The sequence below is a fragment of the Argiope bruennichi genome, chromosome 7 (genome assembly GCF_947563725.1).
Source record: "Argiope bruennichi chromosome 7, qqArgBrue1.1, whole genome shotgun sequence".
In the NCBI taxonomy this organism is placed as follows: Eukaryota; Metazoa; Arthropoda; class Arachnida; order Araneae; family Araneidae; genus Argiope; species Argiope bruennichi.
In genome coordinates, this window is record NC_079157.1 from 114,884,174 (window position 1) to 114,909,663 (window position 25,490).

Genomic DNA, 25,490 nt, shown 5'->3' on the forward strand with positions numbered 1-25,490 from the left:
GGAATCCCTACAAGTGGTCTTTCACTATAGTCGCTAATGAACAGATGTAAGACAACCCAGGTGAAAATATCCACCATCTGGCTATCTCGAGGGGCTTAGTAAGTAACAGCGATGACACAGCTGGCTGTAAATGTCTTATCAGTACTGGGAAACGGGAAATGTTACAATATATCATGTGGTTAAATGGGATTAGAATTGCAACAACAATATTTGTTTCAACTATATTAGGATAGCTCCTCTGCATCCTTTGGTATACATAGATAACTACTAAGAATAGTCACTAAATGACTACTAAATTATAGCTGAATGAATATTATGAGTGATAGTATGTGTGTTTTTGTATATGACTTTTCTTCCTAAAGGATTTAACTGCTGCAAATTTATTGGGAAATATACAGTCACAGTGATATCACAGGAGACACTATAATTGCAGAAAGAATGAATTTCAATTTTGGTGCATTCTGATCGCCACATTTATGCGATTTTATTTGAATGAAAACAAGTCGTAGAATTATTTTATTTTTAATATGAGTGAACGTGTGTGTGCATTTATATGCAAATTTTTGCCTGAAAACTTTCACTACTACAAATTTATTGGGAGACATATAGTCATAATGATATCACAAGAGACACTGTAATTGCAGAAAGAATGAATTTCAGGTTTGTTAAGTTCTGATAGTCAAATTTATGGGATTTTAACCGAGTGGAATCAAGTCGTAGAATTACGTTATTTTTTAAAGTCCTTAAATATCAAGCTTTATTTTTTATATACCCTATTTTTATAATCGATATTTATGTAGACATAGTTCCATCAACGTATTCAAAGCTTCCCGCAGTTACACAAATACTTTTACAATAAAGTGGATTGTTTTAATAATGTAACGTTTAAAATTAAAGTTTCAATCATATGTTGATATTGTTTAAAACAACTTACACGGATATTTTAAAACTTATTATCATAAAAAAATGTAGAATTATATAGATATTAAAGACTTGAAAGAGATATTTTGACTAATATGGGAATTCCACCAATGGGATTTTGACTAATGCGGGAATTCCACCAATGAGATTTTAGACAATTTATTTAATTCCAAACGCTCACTGCTAAAATGAATTTTTGGAATTGGTTACAAAAAGCAATGAGATTTAAATGCATCGATGGGCTTGAAGTTGACCATTCTTATATAAAATAATTATAATTTAAATTCTATTGAAGGATGATATACATCTAACACATTAGACGACAAATAATGTCGACAGGAATATTCAACCTCGACAGCTAAACAGTATCAATATACAATGCTTGAAACTGTTGTATACAGATCTTTGTCGCATTTATGCTTTCTCGTACTCATATACAAAATATATTATATGGGACGGGATAGCCTGGTTGGTAAGGCGTTGGATTCGCGTCTCTTGGATTGCGATTTCGAACCCCACCGGCCGATGATTGCCCGCCTGAGTGGTGGCTGACGAGCGTATAAATCTGTCGTGGCCACAAAATCCTCCATATCGAGAGTAATACCACTGGGGGTACTGATTCAGGGGTGATCGTTCTCTGATTCACGTCTCAATGACGATCTGTGGATGAGTGAATGAAATGTGTGAATGAAGTCCGGCCCGTAACAAAGGTTGTGACGTGTGTGTAGCTAAGTCGTACTCTTGACCCTTGATGGCGCTATTGAAAAAACACGAGAAGGGCTCTTGGCTTAAACCACAGACTTCTTAAAGTCAGTGGGCTTGTCTTGACAAGAGCCATTAAAAACAACAACATAAACAAGTATTCTAATCGTCAAAAAAATTCGAACGCATGATTTTCACTAATCTTTACATTTTATACATTCTTGAGTTCGAAAGACATATTTTTGGAAAATGACTGTCTGAGACAAAGATAACCCAGAAATGTCTTTGAATTAGACAGATGAAATTTGATATACGGTCTTGACATCAATTTGTAGTTTTCTCTTGAATCTTCAGCAATATCTGTTCCAGGAATTTTACTAGTCCGGCTGTTCGAATATATGTTAACATGACAACTACAAAACGAAGAGAGCTAGATGGATAAAATTCGGTACACAGATTTAACATTTATATTATAGATATCAATCAGATTTTGAGACAAATCCAACAAAGGCTTGACTGTCTGTTACTCTGTACTTTCAGAACAATGTAAACGCGATAGCTGAACAACGTAATAAGTAACGTAATAGTATGTGATTCATCATACTATATAATTTTCATACAAATTTAGTATGGGAATTTGTGACTACTATAGTTCTGTGTCAAAATTCCGTTTCAATCGGTTGAGAGAAACGAGTCTAAAACACAAATTCGATTTCCGGATATTATTAACCGTATGCAGAGGATTAATCGCCAAAATACTCGCCAAGGATCACACGATAGATTCAGTAAAAATATTAAATTCACGTCAAAGGTTAATATTTCGTAACTGTTGTGCACCAAAGTTCAGGCAAGGCATTTTCTGGGATAACATCTTTCTTAGAGAGTATGAACGAAAGTTTTGGGAGGGCGTCTCCTGCTAGTTTATCAAAAGTTAATGGATGTATCAAAAACAAGCGCAAATGTTCTTTATCATAGTTATCAAATCCACAGTTATTGATTTGAGCAAAAATAAAACATAATATATTATATTTAAATTATAAACAATTTATTACGTTGTTTGAACAGTTTTATCTCATTATTTTTTTAGCAACTGCTCATGAATATTACGCTGTGGCCGGTGGGCGAATCTCTATGCCATGCAACATCACAGCCCCTTCCAGCGACGATGTCGTCACTCTGGTGCTCTGGTACAAAGGGGACATGAAAGTTCCCATCTACACCCTGGATGCCAGGAAGGGACCTATAGAAAAGTCCAAGCACTTCCCCAGTAAGCAACTGGGTAGGCGTGTCCACTTCGACCTGCACGTCAGGAACCCAGGTCTCACCATAGATCCGGTCAAGGGAGAAGATCAAGGGATCTACAGGTGTCGTGTGGAATACAAAAGATATCGGACGCTGAGCTATATGTATGAGCTTAAAGTGATTGGTAAGTTTGTATATTTTTTTTATTTAATCATAAAATCGTTTTCTAAGCTTGGCACCTCTCCTACGATTTACCAGCAACATTTTGCGCATCATCAAGGAATGTACCAGAATTCTGTTCCAGTCTTCATAGATGGATCAAAATGTTTTTCTTTCATATCTTTTTCATCTATTATAATTAATTTCGCTCTCTCATACTAACTCTATTCATCATGTTCTATTTTTATTGCAGTAATATCTGCCAACTTCCATGCTCTATCATAAATGCATTTTCGTTCACCGGTTTATAATCTTATTTACTTAAATTAAATCAGTAAATAAGATTAAATAATCTTAGAATAAAATATTAGAATCTTTATCGTCATTCCAACCATGCATCATCATTTCAATCATTAATAGACTTTCAGTATTTTCGAATTACATGCCAAACTTGCGAACCAGTGCTTTTCTGCTTATTCCTTCTCACGCTGGTATATTATTCAATAACCAGTTTAGTATAGCAGGTTGACGAAGCACCGAAATGTGGTAGGAAGGTTCTAAAATGTCTTGTCTTTTTTTATTGACATGAAAAGGCATGTGTCAGCCATTCCTATTTCAGAATGACAAACTCAATGGGAGTTTAAAGAGAGAAACAATTTTTTTTCGATTGAACATTTCATTTAGACTGGATTATCAAACAGGAAACTGGACATAGTTATTACCCAATTGAGAATCAGTCACATTTGATTCACACATAGGCATTTATACTGTTGGGGGGGGAGGGCACTTTCCTCTATGAACACTGTGCCGATTAATCCCCAATGATATTTCGTCACATTCTAATAGAATGCTCACACCTATAACGAATATATTGTTTTAATACTTCTAGCATTATTTCAAAAAACATTTCTACGTAAAGTACCAGATACTCATCTTTTTATTAAAAAAATTATTGGATTTTGGGTATCATATCTGGATATAGTTCTTTTACATATTTTTATGTTTATACAAGTGGTTTTAAAGATTGAAGAAATTGACCACTTATAAAACAAGACATGATTTTTCAAAATTGAATTTGTTAAACGCGATCATGCGTTTGCTATGGACCATATATACGTACACATCCTATGCTTAATGCAGTATAATAAAAAAAAAAAAAAAAAAAAAAAAGGATTTTTGCACCAGATAGCCATATCAAATCAAACCAAATCAAATCATAAAATCTTTGAAATCAAAAAGGTATCATATGTCATGCCGTATGAACACCAATACTAAAATGTTTTTAAAATGAAAAAACAATTTACAAAACCGAAATTTAAATTTAATGTAAATTTTAATATCGATATATCGATATCAAGCTTAGAAATTAAATAATTCTTTTTATTTTTCTATAAGAATTAAGGCTTTCCTTATTAGTCAAATTAAAATTATTGTGGTATGTGGTTATTATTCAGAGTATTCCATCAATATGGAACAATCAGTATTTTCTTTCTCAATTATCGCAATTATGTACTTCCAGTTGCAACGTTTTATCATATGAGGTATCAAATATATGGAAATCGTTTGGTTCCTGTAGAAAGTAAAAATTACGTAACTAAATATTTATATGTCCCCTCCCTTTGTAAAAAATTATCAGTGAGTAAAGTTTTCTCTTATATTCATCTATGCGCATGCAAATTTTGTGTTTCTGTCTACAAAATTTAAAGAAATATGCTTATTTTTAAATTTAAAAGGAGTAATCACAAATTTCGAGAGAAACTTATATTTCAGAAATGCAAATTAAAAAATCAATTAAAAATTTATCTTCACAAACATGGAGTACATGAAATTCAGTAAAAAATTTTGAAAATTGATTTAAAAAATAATTCACTGAAATGAGTAGTCAGTTTCAATATTTAATTTTCGCTTGGCATCAAAAAGATATATAGAGTAACATTAATATAACACTAATATGCAAATCCATGTTATTAAAATATCATTTTTCACAGTTTTTTTTAATCTTATCGTTATTTTTCAGTCCTTTACGAGATCTTCTGATCAAACAACTTGCGAATAATTTATGTGTAAAAAAAGTATGTCAAATAGGAAAAAAAGCTGCAGATTCCTTGAAGCATTTTTATATCTATTCTTCTGGCTCGTCTATCATTTCAAACCATTTTTCAAAAGCTGTGCCAAAAAAGTTATGTTATCATTTCCTTGATAGAAAATAGTGAAAGTGGAATTGTTTTTTGCACATGTTGGCGACAGTTTTTGCAAGTAATTTGGGTTTCTTTTTTGTGCATTTAAATATATAGAGTATGATTTTTATGAATTGTTTTCTTTTTAGCTATAACTTATCTGATAGGGTAACAAAAAAATTCGGCTATAAGATAAGTATTTTTAAGCATTAAATATTCATTGCATCTCCTTGTCAGCAGTTTTTTATATAAAAAAACAACTAAAGATTGAAATTGTATAAAAATCACCTTTCTAACAATTATTTGTGCGCTATCTTGTTACGCTGTTCCTATTATTGGATTTTTTTTTTCATTCTAGACATACTTTAGCTTTCTAATAATCTCAAAATACTAATATAAAGCACAATTGTGGAAACAGAGACTTAATATCATTAAGTTTAATGTGAAATCTATTTTTAAATACATTATGAAAGTAAATCAAATAAAATTAATGATTAAAAATGCTTATAGTATCATAAAATGTCACTATTAAAAAGAAAGAACGATATTCAAAAGCTTGTTTCTGGAATTTTAAAATTAATTATTAATAATGTTCAAATTTCTGACATTTTAATGTCAAACATTAAACCATCTGGAAGACTGCTTAAGTAATGAACAAATAATAGTATTTATAAATATATCATAAATGTAAAATATATAAATATAATGTAAATATAAATAAGTAATATATCTAAATATAATTGTATCTTAGCAATAAAAGTTTTGTTTCCTTAAAGTAGGACCTTCTGTATCCATAATATTCAAGAATCAAAACTAATCAATAAAATCAAATTGAAACAAATAACGATCTGCCAACAAAAGATAATGCAATGCCGAATAGAAAATAAGAATGTTGTCGAAATAATATATTAGCAACAACATCCAATAGATCCGTGAAGACTGCATATAATAAATCAGCATTAATGTGAAATAATAAAAGTGCAAATAAAACCTCGTTTCATTGACCTTTTCTAAAATCTAGCGTAAAGAATGTAATGAAATGTGAAAAGAATAAAATGAGAAATGCATGTGCATGTGAAGTATTAAAAATGTGAATAAAATGTGTTAGTTAATTTTTATTCATTCTTAGGTTAGTTAATAGGTATGTTTTAGGTCTGTTATCAGTCAATTTAAATATTTAAAAAGAACTTGTCTGAATTGCTTGACGCGAAAACTTAACTTGGGATATGTGCTTCCGATATTGACGCAGACAGGAGCAAATATCGGATCGGACAAAGTGTAGAGACATTTTTAACTCTGCTTAGTGTTATAAATTTCGCTGATATTTTTTTATTATAGATATGAGTTGCAAGCAAAAGAAAGTATACATTTATGAGGTTTTAAAATAAATGTTATGAATAAAAAATGATTTTAAAGATGAATAAGTCCGTGGTTAAATTCATCATAAATTGCTTTCGTTCTCATAGAAAAAGGGGGCTCGGTTTTTCAGTTCTCAAATTTTTTCATTGTGTCTTAACAAACATTGCTTCTTTATAAAAATTTTGTATTTATTTGCATTGTTGCTATTTTTAAGTAGTGTATTTGCCCTTATGTTAGACAAATGTATTGTAAAAGAATTAATTCCGAATTGTAATGCTAGCTCGTTAAGTTTTAGTTTATTTACAATTTCGAATAAAAGAAAATTCAAATACATTTTTTTTTGTACTTACACAAAAATATATAAATATTTTTTATATAAAAGTTTAGATCTGTCACTCAAAAAAGCAAATTATTTAGAGTATATGCATACTAATTAATGATAATTGTTCTGTTAAATATTTCTATTTTTCTTTTATAAACAAAAATATACTACAGGAAAATCATAAATCTGAGACAATCTGAAATATTTAGCATTTTTCCCCTCTCTTATTTAACCCGTAATGGAATATTATATACGGATTATTACGGAATTACCCTAATGTTAATAACTGTCAGAATTTAAAAAACACAAATGATGAATACAATATTTTAAAATATTATTTTAAGAATATTTCTTTATCATTTTTCATTATTCCCATTAAAAGCATTTTCAGAGGTATGGAGTCAATAATTCCATAAATAACCGCAAAAACTTTGAAAAAAAATAACTCGGTTATACGCACTTGTTCATATTTAGACTTTTAACAAGATAGTGCTGAAACAACAATTTGAAGGTACTGAAGAGATGATGTATTGAAGGACAAAATTCTACGTGATACTCAGAGCGAATGAACAACGCGGAGTCATTTTGACTCCCGTCTCCAGTTACGGGTTAATGTAATTTTCAAAAGAACTGAAATAATTTTTAAACGAAAACTCTGTAAAAAAAGTTTCCATAATCGTTTTTTATGTGATGCACACTTGAAAAATGTTTTATAATATTTTTCAAACTATTTCTTTAATCCAAAACTTCCAACATACAGCTAACATTTAATGCTTCAAAGAAAACTAGTTACTCAGAACACAAGTTTCCTCAAAGTATTTCGTATTAAGCTGTATGTTAGAAAAAAATTTTATACATCTTAAAGAAACTTCAAAGACACTTTATATTTACACAGGAATATATAAATATGTTTATATGAAAGGTTGGAACTTCTCTCTTTTCTGAAAACAAATTATTTAGAATTTGAGCATAATAATGAATAATAATTGCTCCTTTAAATATTTCTATTTTTCTTTTATGAACAAAAAAAAAATATTGAAAAGAAAGTTATCTAAGACAATCTAAAATATTTAGAATTTATTTTAATTTTCAAAAGAATTGAAATAATTTTTAAGCGAAGATTCTTTAAAAAGATTTCATAATATTTTATATAAAATGTATATTTAAAAAAAAATTAATATTTTTTTCAAACTATTTCTTGGATCAAAAATTTCTAACATACTACAGTCTGTGTATTTTCTATAGGCGGTTCAAGGTCACAATTTATACCTCGTTATTGGTACCAGACAACCAATAATGAGGTAGAAAATGTGACTTTAAACCGCCGATTGAAAGTACACAGACTATAAAACATTTAATGCTTCAAAGAAAACTAGTTATTCAGAGCGCAAGTTTCCTCAAAGTATTGTGCAATACGCTGTACGCTGAAATTATATAGATTTAAAACTAGTTTCAAAGACACGTTTTTATGCTTGCACAAAAATATATATAAATATGTTTATATAAAAGTTTACAGCTGTTTTCTTTTCTGATAGCAAATTATTTGGAATATGAGCATACTAATGAATGATAATTCTTCTTTTAAATGTTCATTTTTCTTTTTATGAAAAAAATATTGTACGAAAGTTAAATATTTCAGATTGTTTCAGATTTATAACATTTTTTCTTCTATTTTATATAATTTTAAAAAGAACTTGAAATAATTTTTAAATCAAAACTCTTTAAAAAAGATTCCATAATATTTTTATATTATATAAGATGTATACTTGAAACATAATGTTGCAATACTTTTCAAATTATTTCTTGAATCCCGAATTTCTAACATACAGCTCCAGACTAATAACGATTAATGCTTCAAAGAAAACTAGTTATTGAGAACACAAGTTTCCTCGAAGTATTTTGTATTACGCACACTTTAATTGGCCCAGTTTATATTCCACATCCTTTCATCAAAAATAATGCATAATTTAACTAACCGAAATCTGCTGCTTCTGAAAGCGCTTCGAAAAATGCCTTTCCATAGAGGGATGCTTTCCCCCTAATTGGTTTAAAGTTTCCAAAAGGATTCACTTCGACGAACACTGAAAGCCTCCCCCATTACACATCAGCTTGTGTAAGAACGCTTAAAAGCGCCCCCGTAACTAGATCAGTTGATAGAGACCCGTTAAAGTTGCTCCCTGCTTCAATGGAGCTGATAAGATTTTTCTGCAAGTAACCGAATCTTAGCGATGGCCGATCTCGCCAAAAGAAAGCCGTTTTCTCCGAGGCAGTGGGACTGCTAATGATCATGAATATTCAAATAGGATGGGAAATGATGCCTGCTACGCTCAGTTGCATTCTGGGGAAACAATTTAGATAAGAAAAAAATAAACTTTTTCTGTTTTTCCTCAGTTTAAGGGCTTTCCTTCCACCTGGATCTGGTAAAATAAATAATTGCTAAGAAAAGCGGAACCTGATTCGATCAATAAGATGCTCTTTAAGAATGAATTCGAATTATAAATTTGGAATAGAGTCTGGGTATTTGAATGCGTTTTTAGCTTAGTTATATTAACGTCCCACTTTGGGACCTCGTAATTTTGAACCGTGGTCAGATGATGAGGAGAGCACCTGAGCTAGCACCTGCCGCCCCAAACTTCCTCACCACAACAGCGGGAGGACGTTTGGCCCCAATGGATTTGATGGGCACCAGGCCCACTTACACGACGATTCTTCTGTGGAATCGGGTCTCGAACTTGAAACCCTCCGGTTCCGAAACCGAGACCACCGCGACCTCTGAATGCGTTGTGAGAAAGAAGTGGTAGTGATAATAGAAATGTTATGTCACAATATTTCGATAGCGGTAAAGAAATTTGAGGTTGTAATGTCCTGATCTAGACTGATCAAATAAGAAAGCAGAATTTCCAGACAATTCTTTATTTTACAGACTCCGAACTCGTGGGCGTAGTCCAACCGTCCTCCGCAATTCGTTTCTTCTCTTCTGTCTAAAAAAAATCTCCACGCTTTATTTGGGCTACAATCTCCGCCTCTTAATTTACATTGGTCATTTGAGCTCTCTTTCGGCCAATCGGGGTTCACCCATATGCTCTCTCAACGGCGCCTGTGGTCGTGGGAAGGTCCTTTCACAAAGAGAAACATCTAGCATCCAGATGTTTGGACACCACTTTCTCTTTGAAGGTACTATCAATACCTCTGGGACGAGGAATTCCATATGGGGTCTTCCATTGTAGTCGCTAATGAACAGATGCGAGACCACCCAGGTGAAAAGATCCACCACCTGGCTATCTGGAGAAGTTTGGTAAGAAACAGCGACAACACAATGAATCAGTACAACACAATGTCTTATCAGTACTGGGAAAACGGGGAATGTTACAAGGTGCTTCATTATGCGCACTTACAGTTTTAGACGTTTGTTTCATAATTATTTTTACCAAAGAATACATAATTTGCTTTTCCTTTGAAAAGCAAATTATGTATTTGTTTGAATAATAATTCATTTGAAAATTATTATTCAAACAAATTGGAACACTCTTTATACAGAAAATAAAATTGCAAAATATGTAAATTAAAAAAAGTTTTAATAAAGCAGAACAAACAGAAACAAAGTATCCCCTTTATTACCTTAACTATACTTTTTGTTTTTAATTAGAATAACGAATATTATGAAAACACGTCTTTCAACTTAATTTTAAAAGCCCAATGAAAACACCCTTATATCAATAACCTGTGTAGCTACACGCAACATCTGAGATTCTTTGGGGATTATGATTTAATTAAATTTAAAGTATTCAAAATTACTGTATTAACCCAATTATAATGAACGGTTGCAAAAATGTATTATAAAATTCGAAAATGTATTTTTTAAAAATAAATTTTACATCAATATACAAATAAATTTTACATCAATATACAAATAAATTTTACATCAATATACAAATAAATTTTACATCAATATGTTTTTAAATATTCGTTTTTTTTAAAAATTGAAATACGATATCATATACCAAGCATTCAGCTGATAACCACAAACGGCTAGTCCATTCGCCATAGGTATTCTGAGAAATTAAATGATCGGAACGGTGCAATAGGGAATTATGGTTCAATCCTAAGAGTCCTTGCCACTAGCCATGGTGCAACCCATCCAGTAGGAGACACGCCCCGTCTTCCATAGGGGTAGCCTATCATGAACCATTTCTGTACCTACTTGGGCGGCGAGAACCTATTCATCCATCCCCGGTGAGATGTCTCCCCCGAATGGGGGGAGGTATTTGACTGATAACCCAGGGGTAACATGTATGTATAGTAAAGTGAATTTGTATTTATTGAGACAGGTTACAGTACATCTGGTGGCGAAAAAAGAAATGTACAAAAAGCAATTCAAAAAATAAAAGACAATGGCCAAAAAGTCCTATTAGAAGAATGTACGCTATACAATAATAAAAACACAGAGAAAAAAAGTTTAATGGAATTATCTATAAAATTGGTGAAGATACTTGCGATTAAGATTATGAAATTTCCGTGCCTTGACTAAAAGGTTCCTCCAAAAGTTGAAAATTGTATTCTCCTGTATCCTCTTTTTACATCTTTGAATTATTGTGTTTACATGCATCTGAGAATACAGACTGACAAACTGTCAACCTCTTGAAAGATTTTGTTCCATATTTGATACGACTTTTTCATGTTTTAAGTACTAAAACTTAGCGTAAATTTGTATCTGTCTATTTTTATACTTTTTGAAGTTATCAAGTTCAAATGTACTCGGACAACAAGCCAGAATTTTTCTGAATAATTTTCATCTAAACTTTTTGGAAAGCTATCAATTTAGTGTAAATTCCATTTACTAAATTTCATTTACCTAATTCAAATCATTTTTAGTTATTGCGCTCACAGAGAAACAGAGTGTCAGAGAGATATTATTTAAAATATGTGTTTATTTGGCAAGGTTTGAAATTTGAAGATTCCTTAAATTATACAGTTCGAATTTAATGGTTGCAGTAGATTATCTTTGTACACTTCGTATACGAGGTACACTTCTCTGCGTCTACAAAGATAAAGCGTACACTGAATTACTTGTTAAAACACTTGATTAAAAATTAATTGTTAAGATAGTGATAATAAGAGTGAATTAATAAATTATTGCTTAACCCTTTCAAGGCTGACTGGACATTTAAGAGCATTTAAACCTATGATAATTTTATCAAATCGGTCTCGAAAGGGTAAGGAATGAGTACAGATATTAACTTCGAACTAGATAGATTGTGATTGCTTGAAAGTATAATGAAAAGTATAATGCAAGTCATTGAGAAAAAATTATGATCATATGATTTTGGTTATAGCAAAAAGTTTTGGAAATGCAACTGATTCCACTGATTTTTCCACTGAATGCAATTGATTCCACTGAGTGTTTTTGATGCTATACGATTGCTTAATCTCTTATTTATTCTATAGAAAACAGACATTATGTTGAGTTTGAATATCATTATAAATGAAAAAAGTGTATTATATCATAGGATGTAATCAGAATGGTTAAGGAAAAGGCAGAATGTCATTAAATGGACTCTTTTCTTCATTAAATATCAATATGCGCAGAAATATGCCTTAAGGAAATGGAAAAAAAAGATTTCTTTACTATCAATTATTTCATCATAAATGAGTTTATTGGCACCTATGAAAACATGAATTATGCTAACATTACTCACTATTAAATACTGATCTGCATTCCATCGAGTACTTTCAGTTCGGTATTTTGTAAAATTTATCGTACTTCTATCTATTTCTAATTCATCGTACTAAAATACAAATTCTATCATGAAATTCGTATGTATCTGAATTTACCTTTTCGTATATGAAGTACAGAGAAAGTATTGTAACCCTTAAAAAAATCGAACTTGATATTTTGACTAATCTCCAAGTTTTATACCTCTTTGTGTTCAAAACACGCATTTTCAAAGTATGTGACTAAGATAACTCGGAAACTCTCTAAGCTAGATGGATGAATAGTGGTATATGGTACACCAAATTTGTAGATTTCTTTCAAATTTTATGCAAAATCCGTTCAGAGGACGTCTGTCTGTGTGACTGTTCGAATATAAGTTAACACGATAACTATAAAATGAAGAGAGCTAGATTGATAAAATTCATAAAGTACATTTAATATCTATAATTTCGAATCAAATCCAACAAGGTCTACGTCTATCAGTCTGTACTTTCAGAAGCATGTAAGAGCGGTAACTCAAAAATACAGTGTCTTGATTATATAAAATTTGGTTTGTAATTTATTCTGTGACTGCAATACTAGTTTTGCATCAAATTATTGCAATAGTAGTTTTGCATCAAAGTACTGCAATAGAAGTTTTGCATCAAAGTACTGCAATAGAAGTTTTGCATCAAAGTACTGCAATAGAAGTTTTGCATCAAATTTTGGTTTCGGCCGGTTGTAAAAAACGCATCTAAAGCGCAAATTCACCTTTATTAGAAAGTATGAGAGAAAGTTTTAAGGGAACTTCTGCCATTGGTTAGTTATCTAACTTTTCTTCAAATATTTTTAGTATGCTATTTTATAATTCTAATTATGTTATTATTCTTTTATTAAAATTAATTTAAGTATTAATATAAATGCAGTTTCTTTTGTATCAAGTTGTTTATGTTCCGCTTCATTATTTATTTTTAGATTATAAAAGACTAAATAAAAAGATTTAAAAATTCCACACTTTAAAACTTTCCTAACATCCAATAGTTTGCTCTGGCTCTTTCATTTAATTAAAGAAAATAAAATCTCGAAAATATTAATATTTATATGTATCAAAATGCAAATGAATAAATAAATAAGTAAAAAATATGCAACTTTATTAGTCAAAAGATAACTAAACATGCGGCATTCTGACATTAAAAAATTAAGTTTTGCTCTGAATTTCTTTATTTTCCTATTTAAAAATCGATAACGATTTTAATATTACATTCTTAGAAAAATGATTTAAGCTTTATACGATAGTGAAAGAAAGACGAAATTACTTCGTAGAATCTACAATTTTTTCGCCTTGACAATTTTTTTAATATATAAACTTCTCCATTAGTAGAGCTCTTTAATACTACAGAGTGGCTCTGAGATTAAAAATCCATGAAAAATGATATTTTAATAACGTGTAGTCACATTTTAGTTTAATATTAATGATACTCAGATGCATCGTCTTGTCATCATATCAGAATTAAAACATGAAACATATTTTACTTTTAAAAAAAAAATTGAAACTATTTTTATAGTCTGATAGTTTTATTTATTTATTTGTTGCCTCGTTTGTTTTAAGATGTCTAACTAATTTTTCATGAATTTTAGATTTCAAATCCAATAATTGTCAACATCTCCCTTGTAGCATTTAATCTTATGACATTCAGTGTCTGTACTACTATATTAAGAGTCTTTGTGAAATAGATTTAGGTACGAATTTTTTACTTTCTGAAATCAGTCGGTTTTTCAGGTATGTCTCATTATTTTTCTCTAATTCAGTTTTGCAGAGAATAATGTTAACAGATTAATGTTTTGGTGATATTATACAAGATTATAAATAATCTAAAACATTTTCTGTTCGACAAATGCTATTGATAACAAAATTATAATTTAAAATTTTTTATTCAAAATGTTTTTTAAAAGCTCAATTTACAGCGATTTTAGTCGGAGTTTGTTGAACAGACAGGCATAAGAGTCTAGTAAAAAAAATTTTTAACAAACTCAACAAGTATGGTCTTTTTAAAAAATTTTGCATACTTTCTAATTATACCCTAAATAATTTCCAATATACCAAAGAACGCCTTGCATAGCATAGGCGTACAATAGTTATGAAATATGAACATCTGAATTTAGCTTTTCATTGATTCTATCGTGTATTGGCGAGCGTTTTGGCGATTAATCTTTCGTATGTGATTAATAATATCTGGAAATCGAATTTGTGTTTTAGAAGCGTTCTTCCCAATCGATTAAAACAAATATTTGACATAGAACACTTATAGCCACCAAAATCGTGCACCATATATGACATATTTTAAGTCATCGCTTTTTTGAGCTATCCCATTTACATATTTCTGAACGCACTTGCCGCCAAAAAATCAACCCCCTTGTTGAATTTGGCTCAAATTTTCGTTTCGTTGTTATCGTGCTAACTTAAAAATAATAAAAATTAAAGTAGAATTTTTTTTTTTTTTTAATTTAGAGATATAAGGTAGAAACTTATTGCAGCTGCGCATTTCGCAAAATTAAGGACTGTCACTTTTCGGCCTATAACTTCTAAGCAATTGCAGCTATCAAAAAGTCTGCAGTATAAACATTTATCATGCCAAGGCGGTATTGTGTTTTATTAGAATTATCGTTTTATTTCCAATCATAAGGGAGTGATGGAAAATGAAATTCCAACTACACATCGTCTTCAAGTTAATAAGCCCATTAATGTAATTGATCTAGATTTTAAACAGCCATGTTATTTGACAATTCAAATCCACTCAAAATTTTTCTACCTATTGTGTTCACAGATCAAACATTAAATAATCAAATTAAGCATGATAAATATATCAAAATAAGCATTAAAAAACAACAACCCGTAAGTTGTAAATGATGTAATATGTGTATAACAGTAATAAAAAATTCATTAAGAAAAGCAAAGAAAATTAATGTATAGAAAATGGAAAAATAATTATACTAGTATACGAAGTATTATAAAAATAATAATACTTCGGAATCTTATTAAATATAATAAGTTATCATCAAATTCATGAGTACTGCCCTTCAAAACAAAATAAAAGTGCTTAAAAATTCAACTAAAATAACCTAAATAAAAATGCGAAATGCAAAAAAAAAAAAAATACAAAAAAAAGTCCAAAAATACAATGAATTACAAAAGTCCTCCAAAAATACAAAAGGTCATATAAAACTCAGAGAAAGAGAAATTTCATTAACAACGAAAGTAAAATATTGAATAAGTCAATTCTAAGTTATTCGAATTTTAATAATATCAATACTGGGCCTATGACCAATAGGAACGTTAAACCTAGGGTTTTAAGGATCCTACCATTGGCAGTTAGTTGTTGGAAATCATAAAAAGGGGTAATTTCAATGATTCTTCAAAAATTAAAGAGGAAATTAAAAACGAAAAATTCGATTGTAAATTATAATAAAATCATAAGTATATCATATACCAAAACCAAACAATAACTACTGTAACACTATTTTCAAATGCTAATCCATCAATATCAATTCTTAAAATTTAATTTCAAATATAAAGGGACAAACAAATGAGTTTTCTTTATAAGAAATATAAAGTTAATCAAAGAAGAAGTCGAGAAATTTAAGAAATCATATCTGTATCTAATAATCTGAGGAAGGATTTATGGTCTTTGACCGTAGCAAAGTTTCAAAACACAAAATTTATTGTTTTCGACGTATCCTAAGTTCTTTAGAATTATATCGGTGCATTGAGAATTATTTTAATGATTATTTGACTAGACCTCATAATATATAACATGCAATTGAACCCTAATTATTAATTTCAGTTGTCATAAGCTGCTAGCAACTTTCCTTTATTTAATTTTGAATTATCACATGTAAATAGAAAAATTTCATGCTTATTGTATTCTAAATAATTCTTTGCAAAATTTTACGTTAGTACCTCTATGGAAAAAGTATATTGCATATCATGAACTAAGTGTATATATATGAGTGTTCTATTTTATCGATACATTTTGTATCCTGCCATCAACCACTCTAAAGACCGAAATACAAAATTAAAAAAAAATTACTAGTTCAAATGCTTTTTTTGTGTAAAAAGTGCAGATAAATTATTAAGAAAATAGCAAAAAATCAGAAATTATCTTTTTTAAAAAGTATTTTATATTTTTCTCTAAAATAATTAATGCGAAGAAAAGATTGAAATTTTATCAAAAATAAAAACTTATCACACAATGTAACTCATTCTTTTAAAATTGTGATTTTTTTTAATTTGTCAGCCTTTTGTTCAATTTAAATAAATTTTTAAAAAAAGTGGAGGACATTTTTGAAGAATTTTTTATATATATTTATGAAAATATGAATCCTTATTTTTTATATTTACCTGTACATAATTATATAATGATTTTTTTATATATTTGGGTCAAATTTAAATAACCTTTTTACAATAAAACAATAAAAAATTATGTGTCGTATGAAAAAAAAATATTTTATAATTTTCTAGCACAGTAAAAAACAAAAGTACACGCGTGTTATACTTGGTATCATTTTGATTTTTTTTCATGCAACCGAGTAATTTACCACTTTTTATTTTAGTGTTAGTCGTACAATTTACTACTTTTACTAACTTAGTCGTATAATTAACATATACCCGTTTTCTTTTAAAAAAATAAAAGAACCCACTGTACGGTTGCTTCATAGCTGCACAAAGCACAGACATGCATTCCCAGCATAGTAATAGTTCCTCGCATTCACGAATACATCAAAAGCACCTTGAAAACAATACACCTTATCTTAAAATATTAAAAATTCATCCACCAAAAAGCGCCGCAGTGTTTCTTCTCTTTATATAAATTCCGTTCCCATCCGCCCAAACAGGGAGAGAGTAAGTCAGAGCAGTTACCTCTTAGAAGAAAGACAATCCCTTGTTCTTTGTACTACACGGGACAAGAGAGCGGGGAGAATATGAAGCAAGATGGAACTGTAATCACTTTTAGTATTTCTTTCCTGTGGATAATGATATCAGAGGCATTAAAGATAATGTCTGCAGCATGACAAAAAGTCATGGAGGAAGTTTTTCGATGGGGGAACATCGTTTTATTTACCAGCTGAAAGTTGAAACTTTTTTGGGTTTCATGGTTGGAACTGGATTTTGCGGCACAATTTTTAAGCGAGCCCTAAAATAACTAATTGCGTCGATCTGTACGAGTAGAATTATCTGCAGTAGCTTTATAAAATAACTGAAAATGGTTTGAGGTTTATTGTCATGGAATGTCGGACATTTTTCAATATAACTTCCTTTCTGATATTGATTATTCTAAAAGTAGTTTCGAAAAATGTTACATTTGTATGTTAAATTTTTATGCATTAGTTGCATGATGCGCTTTTTTACTTTCTTGTGTATGTAGTATATAGAAAGTACGGTAAGTACCAAAAATTTGAACTCGAGATTCTACTAGGCTTTGTCTTAGACGTATGAAATTTGGCATACGGTTTTTACACCAAAATTGTAGGTTTCTTTAAAATCAAAATTTGAGTAAAATGTGATTATGCGCAGTCTCTCTGTCCGGCTGTGCGAATACCAATTAATATAACTGCAAAACGAAAAGAGCTAGAATTCGGTACAGAGACATCAACAATACAGAGACTTATCAAATTTTTAGCCAAATACAGCAATGAATTGACCGTCTGCATGTATGTACGTTCAGGAACATGCAAAAGCGACAACTCAAAAATGCATTGAAAGTTAGTAAAGGATTTTGTAACCACAAGAGCAGTTTTATGAAATTATTATTTGAATCGGATGGACATGTCTAAAACATGGATAAAACATGTCTAAAACATGAACTCGATTTTCGAATACTAATAAATCTAAATCTAATTGTTTAGTATAATTTTATAGGCATTAATCTAAATAAACGAAACTTACTCTTCTTATAAATATTTTTCTGGAAATTGATAACTTTCCTTAGCAATAGCGTTTTTGATAAAGCATAAAGTTCAAAGCTATATTTTTTAAAAGGTTTGAGGAAAAACATTGTTCATATGGTAGTTATTTTCAATTAGCTATATTTCAGGCTATGTTATGAAATGTACAGATAAAATAAGAACTATCTTCAATTTTATCAGATGAATGCTTATAACTTGAGATTTCATTTCATGATTTAAGTGGCATTTTGCAAAGCAGCATTATCATTTTGCTAGTTAATTTTTTTTCAAAGTTCTTTGGAAAGAGAATTTATATGTTTATGACCTCTGGATTTCATTTAATCCATTTTCTTGATTGACCTCTATTTCTGATAATGTTTTGGATTACATGTGTTCAGATCATTATTAGAAATTGAAGCTCCGCATTTAAGCCACTACTACGTTGTTAAAACCTTCATAAAATGCTCACATGAGGAGATTCGATCAAAGATTTCCGATTATGTGTAAATCCTAAGCCTATGAAACGTATCTCTAAGGAAATTTAATCTAAATCTTATAATTCGCTATTTATCAAACGACTGCCATCACTCTTAAAATAATTGCATGTACTTTCAACGTAATGTATCCAACAATTATTTTGAATACTCATCTTATCATTTATATTTATTGCCATGAAATATCAATTGCTAATAAATTAAAATATTTGAAAAATAGGTGCAAAAGAAAATATACATGCATTTTGTAAAAAAATATATATGTAATATTTTCTGCTCTCTTTCTGTTTTGTCATTCGATTGAGAATGCCAAATAAAAAACGCTTTTTGTGGTTAATTAATCTCACAACCTAATTAACTAAAAAACCAAAGCATCAAAACAAAATTAAAATATTTAAATTAATTTAATTTATATAACTTTAGTGATATCTATAACTGCATTTCCACTTGGGAAATGAGTGACGAATATTAATTATTAAAAATAAGAAATTTATTAAATGCAACAATTAAAATTAATAAGCAAGATAATAAATGCATATGAATATTTTGACTTGTCTAATAGGAGAAAACTCAGACGAGAATCAATATGGTAAGTGAATTGAACACGAGATTTTCATTTTAATATTTTTACCCATTTACTATTTTCGAAATTGATGCATTTTTTAAAATCTTCTTTCATATTATTTCTTTATTGATGCATGGCGACCGCTAATGTAATAATAAAACGTAGTATAGTATTAAAATCAACGTAATTACGCAATGTTGATTTTATTTATGCCTTTACAATGTTATTCAATATTTACAATAATATACAATATCATTAAAGCAATATTTTGCCATATACTTGAGTAAACTGAGCCATTTTGAAAAATTTCTCTCTGTTTCATATTCCACAGATACTTGTTTTTCTACTTGAGAATTAATTTATATACCATAATTATCATAAAACAATAGAACAAGAAATTAATGCCATTTGCTCAGAAATGGCACTTCTCCGTGGAAAGCGGTTTTTCAGCATTTTGGGAATTGAATTTTAATTTTCTTAATATCGATTAATTTTTTAATATGTCAAATTATACAACTTTCTTTTAATGTATGTCTGCTTATTTTTTATTATAATAAAGATAATAAAGATATATTCTTTTAATGTATGTTTACTTATTTTTTTATTGTAATAAAGATATATTCTTTTAATGTATGCTTGCTTATTTTTTAAATATAATAAAGATATATTCTTTTAATGTATGTTTACTTATTTTTTTATTATAATAAAGATATATTCTTTTAATGTATGTTTACTTATTTTTTTATTATAATAAAGATATTCTTTTAATGTATGTTTACTTATTTTTTTATTGTAATAAAGATATATTCTTTTAATGTATGCTTGCTTATTTTTTTTATTATAATAAAGATATATTCTTTTAATGTATGCTTGCTTATTTTTTTTATTATAATAAAGATATATTCTTTCAATGTATGCTTGCTTATTTTTTTTAATTATAATAAAAATATATTATTTTAATGGAAGTTTGCTTTTTTTTATATATAATAACAATATATTCTTTTAATGTATTTTTGCTTATTTTTTATTATTATAACGATATATTCTTTTAATGTATGTTTGCTTATTTTTTTATTATAATAAAGATATATTTTTTTAATGTATGTGTGCTTAGTTTTTATTATAATAAGATATATTCTTTTAAGGTACGTTTCTTTATTTTGCTTATAATAAAGATAAATATGTGTTTGCGAGTGTGTACGTGGGCTTGCTGGCGCTATACTTGCAAGCTATTTAACTTAGATACCAAATTAGGCACATTTTTATTTTGGATGGTGGGAATGTGTACCTTGGAAGTATTGGTTTGAAATTATAATTAAAAATTAAATAATATTTTGGTGTTTTTTCGTGATAAGTTCCAAACGTATAACAGCACAAAAATAATTTTTACACCCTCTTAAAATTGAAAAAACTATATTTTTATTTATCAGTTTTCTTACTGTATAAATATTTTTTTTCTAAATTTAAAAAAAAAAAAAATATTTAAATCCTATTTTCCAACAAAAATAGGAAAAATTCTGAATAATTATTAAGCTCATTACAAACAATAATAACAAAACCCTAAGAATTTTAGAAAAACACAACAGCTGATTAAAGTCACTATTGAAGATATTTCTATCTTCTTTGCTTTACAATTCGAATTTCTATCTTATTTTTAATACAAATCATTATTTTCTAAGCATATTTCATGAAATCCAGTGGTATATTTACTGAAATCGAAAAATCTGTAAAGGATTTAAATTCGTATTTATAATAGCGTTAACATGAAAAAAGTATGCCTTATTTTACATTATTTCTGATTAGAAATTAAATTACATTGTTAACCCTTTGCTCTCCGAAAAGTAATTCAATGGAAACTTATTCACTTAAAATAAGGGCTAGTTTATTGTTCCGCAAAATAAATATAAATAACTGTTTCAAGTTGAAATTTTCCAAAAAAGGAATTTACATCTTTTTATCATTCTGTAGGTATTTTTAAAAACCAAAATTTAAAAATAAATAAATAAAACGCCAAAATGATACACAGTCTTGAATGGTGCCTGAGAGGCACCACCCGAGTGCAATTGGTTAAAATGTATCCAGTTTTTATGAATTTTTGAGGAGCTGACAAAAAATACGGGAAATGTATAAGGGAAGGAACAGAGCGGCGTACGTGTTCTAAATAGGAATTATATATCTATCAATTCAACGTTAAAAATATCTAACTGAAGAAGCCATTAAACCCAAATTAAATAGATAAAATATTCAACTAAAAATTTTAGATACGTTAATCCCTGAAAACAATCTACTCTCTAAAGACGGCTAGTGTTTTTAATATTTCAAGCATTTTTTTACATAAATAATCACATTCTTGTTCAATTATTTATATTCTCAATGTTTATGCGTAGCACAGTATTATTTTATGAAGTTCAGTTTTTTTATTTTTGGTCCAAGTCAATGTTATGTCTGTGACTACACATTAGCTCTACTAGAGGAATGAATTTTTAATTACAAGAAACTAGTAAGTGTAAAAATTAAAAAATATATATCAAATTATAATAAATTATATGCAAAATGATAATTATTCATTGAAAGAAGTGCAGTAAAGACTAAGCCATTATTCACAGCATTTAAGCACGAAACGTTCCATTTGGCACTTTGTTATTCGCCCCTGCTTCGAGTGTACACAAAAATATTTGAAGATAGATAGATCCCTTTCGGAATTGGTTACATGAATGCATAAGAAATTTCTCCTGTACCATCACGAGTTCATGAATCGCGTCGGGCTTTCCAGATAAAATAAGCAATTTTGCATCGGGGATAATAAAATCAGGAGAAAGGAAGCCGTTCAAGTTTTTCGATTCTTTCAATTCCCGAAGATCGCATTTCCATTCGCAAATTGTTCGAGACGAGTCCAACATTCCAATAGATTTAAAACCCATTTCTTTGCGAAGCTCAGTTCGAGTCATCCGTGACGTATAGAGCGATTTGTCGATACGATCGCTCCAGAACGAGTGCATGTAGAGGATCGGTTCCGGCTCCTGTATTTTACTCTGATTCTTTTTTTCTTTTGCAGTTCCACCTCGAGAGGTTAACATAATGGACGAGAGTGGACAGCGGATTGAAGAAACCATTGGACCAGTGGACGAAGGGTCGAATGTTACTTTGATCTGCGAAGCTGAAGGAGGTGAGACGGACTTTCAAAATATGTGCATATAGATTTGCTTAAAAGAAAGCAACTTTGTTTTTCTTTTAAATGAAAAAGTTATTTTAAAAAATGTTTATTTGACGTTTTTAAAATATCGATATATGACTTGAAAGCAGAGATTCAACTTTATAATCTTTTGAAGTTGTGTTAATTTGATTTAAAGATAACCTTAGAAAAACAAATTATGTTCTTTTATGAAAACATTGCAATATGAAATTTATCTTATGTTGTTGTTGTTACTTATGCACTTGTCATAGACAAGTCCGCTGACGAACGATTTAAGCCGAGTTTGCACAGTAGCTTCTAAGGGCTCGAAGTCTGACTTCTAGCTCATATGAAGATGACACTCACGCAATCGCTTGCACAGCCCTTTTTTACTGAGGGGGGGGGGGGCTTTTTACACACCTCAGAGATATAGCACAAGGGGAAGTTTAGTTAGATTAACGTCCCCTTTTAAAGCAACACTATTTTGGGACGGACCTCATAATTTTGAACCGTGGTCAGATGACGAAATGACACTTGAAATGGCGCCCCCACTCCACACCAGTGGTAGGACGTTTGGCCCTGAACGGATTTAACGTGGACAGGCCCCCTTACACGACGGTTCTTCGGTGGTGTTGGGTCACGAACCTGAAACCCACCTGCTCCGAAGCCGAGACCTTACTACCAGGCCACCACGGCCTCGAACACAGGGGGAAGAACCTGAAAAATATGCTTGAACCGGGAATCGAACCTGGGACGCCTAGATAACGGGAAAGACGCGTTACCCCTATGCCAGGACGCCGCCTTACCTTATGTTAATAATATGAATAAAATAGTTACGCTAGTAACCCTTTTCATGACGGACGTGTCATGTATGCATCCCCAGCGAATATCTCCCACAGTCGGACATATCACCCGGTCAACAAGTTTAATAACAAAAAACGGCGTTTATTGAACACAAAGACATGACCACGAAGACCACAAAACTATGCCGAGATTTAGATGTGAATAAAGCTTTTAATAAACAGCAGCATACAAGTAGCTAATCGGTAGTGAACAACCGTCACACCATAAAGCACTCGGTGAGAACTCCTCAGGAATAGAGACTTCATACGATTATTCACTTCTCTCAGACATCTGATAACCACCATTAGTTGATCTTGACTGCCGATTCATTGCTGATTTGATTACACGCAGCCTACTCAACACAGAACTCGAGGTTTCTTCAATAGTTGACTAGTTTCTGCACAGGATCCAATACTCGACTCATTAATCATCTAAGCTCTGCTCAACTGATTCACACCAGCTCACTCTCGCAGCTTTTTATAGTTTCTGAAACAGGCTAAAGAAGGTTCTAGAAAGATCAATCTATATCACATCCTAATATACCTACTGCCAAAAATCCTGGATCCATCGCCAAATGCTAGCCAAGTTTGTTTCTAAGTTCGAAGGTCATTGATCCGGCATCTATTCTGTATCCATAAGATCTGTCTGTGAAACCGGTTTATGACAGATCTCACTGGGAAACAAATTACAGATTCATAACAACAGATCATTGAACGTAAATATATAAGATTATTGATCAATATGATAACTCAAGGAAACTTCATCACTTGATACCTTGATATAACAACGATTTTTAGGAAACCAAATACTCGTCGGATGATGGGAAGATAATTAAAAATGTTCTTCGTCTTTAACTATACTGATGATAGCTAATCATAATATTTAATCACAGTACAGAATAAGTAAAAATACTTAGTTCAAGCCAAAGGTTAATATTTCATGACTATTAGATGTCATTACCACGCAAGGTGTTCTCTGTGATAACACCTTTATTAGAGAATATGCGAGAAAGTTTCGTAGAGACCACTCCCACTACTTTTACTCTGAAATTTCAAAAACATTAAACTCAAGATTTTTTTCTCAATTTTTTTTAGACTTTTATAGTTTCTATAAAGTACTAAATGAAATCAAACATAAATTGAAAAGATGTTTTTTTATATCACACTGTGAGAAAATATTAAAAAAAATCTTGTTAAAAAATATAGAACTCCTGACATCCCTCAAGGATTTTGAATTTCGAAAAAAGTATTTGCATTTCTAAGACACCTTATCAATAGTAGATTGTGATTGTAAATCCAAAAGTGGCGGCTCGCCGCATCCTAGGATAACCTGGCGAAGTGAAGTTCCCTTATTGGTTCAGCCTTCCTTTTCAAACGCCAATCAAATGGGTAGAAGTTTGACTTTAAAGATCAAGGGATCACAAGTTGACTTTCTACTTCATGTTTTTTCTCATTATATTGAAATACCAAAATGAGTTTAGAAATATACAATATTGGTCAAAAATATTTAAATTATTTAAAATTTACATTATTGTAAAGATAATGAATCGCTTTTTTAGTAGAGTCAAAAAATTTTATTGAGTATTAATTATTTAAAAAGCAATTGATTCTTGCTAATTTTAAAATATATAAAAAAATATTTAAAATTCCAGCTAATGATCTTCGAATGCAGGTATATTACCATATTTAAAGAATAATTATGCCAAATTTGGCTGTCGACATCAATTATTTCAAATTATCTTGGGTTCGTATTAATCAATATCGTATCATTTTAAATATAATATAAATCAAATAAATATAATATTTCAGCTAGAGATCTTCAAGTTCAGATACATTCCTAGTATCTAAAGAAATGACCTTTTTCATATCTAAAGAAATGAAATACCTGTGGCAAATTTGG

The 25,490-nt window shown here is 30.0% G+C and overlaps 1 protein-coding gene across 3 annotated transcripts in view; it reads left to right on the forward strand.

Annotated features, from left to right (window-relative positions):
- LOC129974840 (nephrin-like) overlaps positions 1 to 25,490 on the forward strand; it is a 654,834-nt gene that overhangs the window by 310,179 nt on the left and 319,165 nt on the right. For all 3 annotated transcript variants that reach the window (XM_056087607.1, XM_056087606.1, XM_056087608.1), the window contains exons 2-3: positions 2,711 to 3,049; positions 22,632 to 22,742. In XM_056087607.1, coding sequence (XP_055943582.1) covers positions 2,711 to 3,049; positions 22,632 to 22,742 — 450 coding nt within the window. The remainder of the gene's footprint in view (positions 1 to 2,710; positions 3,050 to 22,631; positions 22,743 to 25,490) is intronic.